Source organism: Apostichopus japonicus, chromosome 22, assembly GCF_037975245.1.
Source record: "Apostichopus japonicus isolate 1M-3 chromosome 22, ASM3797524v1, whole genome shotgun sequence".
NCBI classification, from domain to species: domain Eukaryota; kingdom Metazoa; phylum Echinodermata; class Holothuroidea; order Aspidochirotida; family Stichopodidae; genus Apostichopus; species Apostichopus japonicus.
Window position 1 is genome coordinate 3251512 of NC_092582.1, and position 7093 is coordinate 3258604.

Here is a 7093-nt window from a genome sequence, read left to right on the forward strand (position 1 = left end):
TTGTTTTATAAATTCTAATGACACCAACCAAAACGCATTCTTTTTACCATCATTCATACACAACAGAGCATCATTTGTACTTGACAAATTTTGAAATGCTTTATCAACAAATGATTTGAGATTATAAAAGTCTTCTCTTTCTTCTTCTTTTGAGTTTTTTGTGTTAGACCGGAGGTCGTGACCTAACAGTCCATGTGTTAGACTAAAAAATCCAGCCTGTTACATTAAAGGCCTAACATGTTTAAAGGGTGATTTTACAACGATTAAAATTGGTTATACATGTACCCTGGACGGATAGAAGGGTTTTTTTTAAGTCTACTACATATCAAAATAAACTTTGTGCTCAAATTCACCCTTTGAGCTGCTGAACATGCAAAGCCAGTCTGTATTTATATATATGAAGGCCTACCGATGCAGTGCAACTCCTACCTGTGATGGTGTAGAGAATATTGCCCTGAGAGGTTAAGAAAACGAGCCAGTCTTCCTTAGACGGGTGACATGACCGTACTATTTCATCAAACTCCAGGCGGAGCAGGCATTCAAAACTGGTTCCTCCATCACTGGTTATCATGATCTTTCAAAAGAGACGGTAAAAATTCATCATCGTTTCAAATATAACGAACCATCAAATCATCTATGTAAAGGTCATCACTATTGGCCTAAAATTTAAGCATGCAAAAAAGTTGCGAAATATTTTCAAGAGTATTTTCCTGTTAGTTCAGCATCTTACAAGATATGTGTTATGTGAGACAATTAAATGTTTCATTGAGGAACAATACTGTGAGGGTGAAAGTTAAAATGCTTCTTGAAGTTTGGAGCATGATTGACCAATATTTGAGGGACTTTCTAGCATATTTGGGGCGAAAACCGATGCCCTTTATTAAGGGAAGGGTAAGAGGAGATTTAGGAATAAGCCTGACGATGGAGAGGGAAGGCGAGAGAAAGGGAATGAGGGAAAGGATTAAAGAGGAGAGGGAAGTTTTTTGTGGAATGAGGAGAGAGGAGTAAGGATAATGAGTAAAGATATGGAAGAGGATTGGATGAAAGGTGAGGAGAGTTTGAAGATAGGGATGAGGAAGGAATGAGGAGAAAGAAAGGGAGACAGTTTAGGAATCTGTGTTTTTATTAATTTTTTTATCACTATTATTGTTTGCTACTGACTGCCATCTGAAGGTGCCACAACTTAAAACTGGCTTAATCTTAATCAGTCTTAGTCACATGTACAAATGCACTGTCTGACTTTGAGAGGGATCTCATAGAGTTGGGCAGTACACAGCCGGATAACAAGGGATGTAGTTTGGGCAGCATCTCTTTGACTGCCTTTCATACCATCACCATATTCCATTTCTCATCAGATTTGACTCAGTTTACTCCAGCAATGTTTTCATGTTTTAATAAAGTCATTCTTTTCATCCAAGCAATAAGTTGTTGTTGTCCGCAACAGTTTTCTGACAATATTGGTTTTAGGCCGATTCTCATATATATGCAAACTACTCGGAGTGGCGGAGTGTATAGCCTAGTGGTTAACGCCGGCATCTCCCACTCATGAGATCCCCGGTTCGATTCCCCGCCGACAGCAATGTGTGTCGTCTGGCAAGGGTGTTGTTCAATAACAACTTCCCGACATGGACGTTAAATGGATGTGTGCCGAGAGATTGGCTTCGGGCAGCTTGCAAGTCTACAAGCCTCCATGGCTTCTTTCGCGAGTTCCTGCTTGCGGGAAGATCACATATACATACATACATACTCTAGGATAGCTACATTTGTTCCAATCTGGACAAAAACAAATTTTGTTGTTTATTTTGAAAAGGAACAAACAACAAACTAACAAAATAGTTTCTGTTCAACTACAAGAAAAATTAAGGCTCCAAGTGCTCCCTTTTGCTTTAAACACAGTTAATGATGAAAAAAGAGGCTAGATTCAGTGGCGGAGCGTCCATACAGTCAGATGCCCCCCCCCCCCCCGACGGACTCAAATGGACTGCTGGCGCCCTTTTCAGCTTTTTACCACTTTTTACTTATTAGCGATTATTGACTTTTTTATTGAGCTCTCACCTACCTATTGACATTTGTCACATTATCTGCAAATTAGCAAGGCCCGGAAAGGGTCATTTCCGGCGATCTAGGGAGTATCTTTACCCAAACAATTTCTGTATGCTCCGCACAAACCTGGGTGGCGCTCCGCTTAGATAGTGTCGAAAGCGCCCCTACAGACCATTCTCGCCCCCCTGACCAATACCCCTAGCTCCGCCACTGGCTAGATTGTAGGACACACATTACCCACCAACTCTAACAGATAGAGTGATGATTTTGAGAATTGACATTGAGAAGAATTGAGAAAAAAAAATCATATTGAATTTCTGATAAATTATGTTCCAATATAAATTTTCTGTCACAGTGACTAGTATCTATCTTGAAACCAGATGACTGGGATCTTTTTTTGAAATCAAAACATAACCTTTGACCTTTTGGGTTAGTCTCCCTCCAGTTGGATATGTAGAATGTATATAACTTTGAGCTACCCAGAGCAGAGGTTGCCTCATTAACCTACATTTGTCAAGGTCTGTTTGATAGTTTCAAAGGACAAATGTAATCATATACTAATAATGTACTAGATATGAAAACAGCAAGACTTGTCAAAATCCAACATACATCCACAAAAACATGGAACACCAGAAGAGATATGCATCAGGAATATCTAAAAGATTTTAAAAAAATCAAAGAGAATTGAACTTTTTCTGACACTTTTACAAAGTAGTGAAATATTTGCCACCAACTGAGAAGATTGATAGCTGGAATTTGAGTGGCAGAAAAGTACAGTTCAAATAGTGTTTGTTCAGTTTTGGGACAGAGGTATGGAAAGCAAGTATAAGCCAAATAATCATGTACAATTAGGTTTACAACTTTCAGCCCCCATTTTTTGGAGAGGGATGTGGGGATGGAGGGTTGATACATCCCTCAGGATCCCTGACTACAAACATGACATGGGTAATAGATTTTCAAATAACAAAATTACATTATGTGATTAATTCAAGATTTATCAAGAAAGCAATCAAGGACAGTTACCCTGACTTTGCTTAAGTTTAAATCGCCAGGAAAAGTGAAGCAAACTGATGATAGCAAATTGATGGTAGCAAATTGATGGTAACAAATTGATGGTAGCAAACTGACAGTAGCAAATTGATGGTAGCAAATTGATGGTAGCAAATTGATGGTAGCAAATTGATGGTAGCAAATTGATGTTAGCTAATTGATGTTAGCAAATTGATTGTAGCAAACTGGCGGAAGCAAATTGATGTTAGCTATTAGATGGTAGCAAATTGATGTTAGCAAATTGATGGTAGCAAATTGACGGTAGCAAACTGACGGTAGCAAATTGATGGTAGTAAATTGATGGTAGCAAATTGATAGTGCAAACGATGGTAGCCAATTGATGGTAGATAAATTGATGATAGCAAAATTCAATAATCCTGAATGGTCATGCTCTTGTAATATGTCACAAGCAACAATTGGGAACTCATATTGCTATAAAGTGCTTATATTGCCAAGAAGTGCTTAAAAGTGTGTTGGAACATTGGAAAATCGTTGTGACCAGTTTAGCATGTCTAGCAAAGTTTCTGTGTCACTTTATTGTTTAAAGTCTGTTGAAACTGTGATGGCAAAATCGTCCTGGAAGGCAGTTTATTTTAATACAATGCGCAGCAGCCACTGATGCATTTGGGAGTTTGCCGAATGGCTAATATAATTTTAACACTTCAGGTTGGTTGGTCGTCTAATTTACAGTTTTAGCTCATTCTGGATCTATTTCTTCTCTTTTCTTTGACATTTGGATTACAACCATTCCAAACAGGAAAAATCCATGGATTTATCCTGGATGAAAAATCCACCTTTTCCCAGCCATGGATTGAACCCACAACCTTTTAGATGCTATAGGTTTCATTGAATCTTATGCTACCGCCTTTATCCAATCGGCCCGCATTGCACTGGTATTAGCTAAACAGACATCTGAAACAACGATTTCAGACCACATCTCCTTGGTTTCAAGTACAAACTGCTTTAACGGCCAAAAAAAATGGCTACTAATTATGGCCTTGTGACATTAAGAAAATACATGTGGGTGGTAGGACACCCACATTTTCTTATTGCTTATTTTCATAAAGATATTTATTGCCGAGAAAATGTGAATTAGTTGAACCTTTAACAGTAGTAGGCCCTTCCTGTATACATTCAGATAGTAGTATACATTCACAATAATAGGTCTATGTCAAGCTAGAGTACTAATGTGTAGGCCCAAGGACGTTAGGCTTAGTTACAATTTTCTTGCCCTAAAAGGAAACCAACTTTGCAAAGAAATTGCTGTATAGGATGAATGACTCATGACTGAGGACTTATTGCAAAACAAAAGTTCCTATTTATAGGTTCATCTTTCAAATACAGTTCCTTTTTATTTTCCTTTTGACAGTATTTTGAGAACATCAAAATAGGTGGTGGACACTGATGTTTGATATCTTTGTACTGGAGGTAACCAAACCACAATATCTTACCTCCTAAAACTTGATGTGTAGAAAGAGAATAGGCATGTCTCTTTTGCTTTATGAAAACAGAAATGTAATAAACTTGGAGGGGTTTTGGGGGGGAGGGGGAGTAGAAGGGCCACTAGCATTTTCTAAGTGTGCAGGCATGACTTACTTTATAATAAAACATTTTTGTGACATTTTTTGGGGGGTGGGGCTCTGATAGATATTTGGGGGAATTGGCCCGTCAGCCCACTCTCCCTCCCCACCTGGGCTATGCCACTGATCTCAGTTCCTTTGTACCTTCAACAGAAATCACAAATCTTTAGTAACAATAATTTGCAACTGTTTTTGTAACATTTGTCAAGTCACGTTTGAGTCACGTTTTCAATGTCTCAATAAAGCTTAAAATATTTTCTATCCCATGGAAAGTTAATGATGCATTAAAAATTATTTTGTTTCATTTCTGCTTTCTTTATTTTCCTGCAAAGCCAGACACTTTAAAGCCAGACACTTTTGTTTATCACCACTTATGTTCCCAAATGGCTGACAGTTCTAGCAAAATAAAGTATGATATGCAGGACATAAGCTGATATTTAGTGATATTAAGGAATTTTCATGACAATATTGAAAGTAAGACTCTATGGAGCAAACAGATAGTTCTGTTTTCCGTTCTGATAATTTTATGAAGTCGAACATAAGCAATGCTGTACGAGGCATTTATTGTACCTGAATCTGGAAACGAAATGATATTCACTTAGTTTGGTAGTTTCATCTCAGAAGTGGAGAATATGTTCATCCCTTGGATTCTAGTTGCCAATCTCCAATTCCCTATTGCATGCAACAACCCATCGTCACACATTTTGAGATACATATGAACTGAATCTCAAGTTCAACTTGGTAGAGGGGGGGAAATAGAATCTTTCTTTCAGAAATTCAATTCAGTAAACAAGTAATTTATTGGTTACTGAACCCAAGTTTTTCAGATCAGGAATTACAATAGATACATTCCATGTTTACTAGTTTCAATCATCTCTGGCAGTTTCGGGAATAGCTAGAGGCCAAAGGGGAAGAAAAAAAGGCTTCAATTGACCTGATTTCTAGTCAGCTTGAAAGCTTCTGTGAGTATTTGATTACAACCATAAAATTGGATAATGGTGGATTGATGGATTTGAAAACATAAAACCAGATTTTATGAACTTTAAGGTCATTAGACTATGGGTGACTCTAGAATCTAATCTATCATTCACAAAAGTGCGATGGCGCCAGGTTTGTCACCTCTTGTCCGTGCAGGGGTACAATGTTGGATCATGGAAGCTTATCGTTAACACTGTAGTCAGACATGATGTTATTAACATGTACGAAATTGATAGTTACAGTAAAGCTTATTTATATTGCAAGTGCACAAAAGAACTATCAATATCCAAAACAATATGGCCGTGCCCTAAAAGATATATCCAAGCCCTAAGAGATATGTCCATGTCCTACAAGATCTGCAGAGTTTGTTGCCCAGGCAATTAGTATTATAAATAACACATGTATGTATTAAAGGCAGCTTACAAAATTACAAAATTTTTAACATTTTAAATTTTAACAAAAATAAACTTTGGTGTAAGCAACATGAAAGATGACCAGTCAAACTATTTCTTACATTGTTATGTAAATAAAAATAAAATAAGACAGAAAATAAGTAATCAATCCAGACAGTTGCTTTAAATGAACTTCAAGTGACTCCTGTCTGGGTTAAGGTTTTATAATTTCTTTGTGAGACCATCGACCGTTACTGCCATGTACGGAAGTAATACAAAACACTCGACCTATTCCGGCACAACACTGGAATTAAAGCAGCTTTTTTTGGGTCAATTTTAAAACTTTTTCGATATTAATCAATTCTAAAATCACATTTCAAAGAAGATTACGGACTGACTGATAAGTCAATTATTAAATTTTATACATTTTTATATCATAAAAGTAGAAAATTTGGAAATATTTCAAATCTGCCCTTCAAATGTGATCAATGAAGAAACCATGACAAACGGAAGCACTTATGAAAAGTTCAGGATAGAATCACATTTATCAATGACTTGCTCATAATCTTTTGTTTGTGGAAGGAAAAACAAATTTGTAGGAAGGTGTCTATAATTGGTTTGGAAGGTGTCTCATGTCGAAAAATACTCAAAAGGCCGGGTAAAGGTACAGCTGAAATCAAAAAGGTCGCTTGACTTTGAAAAGAAAAATAAGAAATGTAAAAGAAACCTCCTTTTCCTGCTACAACTTTCTTGACCGATTTAAAAGTTGACAGAATGGAAGCTGTATTCTACTTGTTCCTATGCAACTTGCATTACGTTTGTTATTAAAATGTACCAGACGCTCCATTTAGTAATATGTTGATGGATTCAATGACACACAGAAGTGCCAATCTTTCACCTGTTACTTAAGATGGCCTCCTTATTCATCAGTGCTATCCATAAATATAATAGCAATTATGAAGGGTGGTTGCTTTCTCTGTGGTGGGGGAGAGGGAGGATTCATATGGCCATGTCTTCCATAAAGTGACTCATTACGTTACAAAGACGAGG

At 37.1% G+C, this 7093-nt stretch overlaps 1 protein-coding gene across 1 annotated transcript in view; it reads right to left on the minus strand.

Moving 5' to 3' along the window:
* Window positions 1–7093, minus strand: part of LOC139963726 (cation channel sperm-associated auxiliary subunit beta-like) — a 108250-nt gene that overhangs the window by 47317 nt on the left and 53840 nt on the right. The window contains exon 13 of the mRNA XM_071964823.1: window positions 430–574. Coding sequence (XP_071820924.1) covers window positions 430–574 — 145 coding nt within the window. The remainder of the gene's footprint in view (window positions 1–429; window positions 575–7093) is intronic.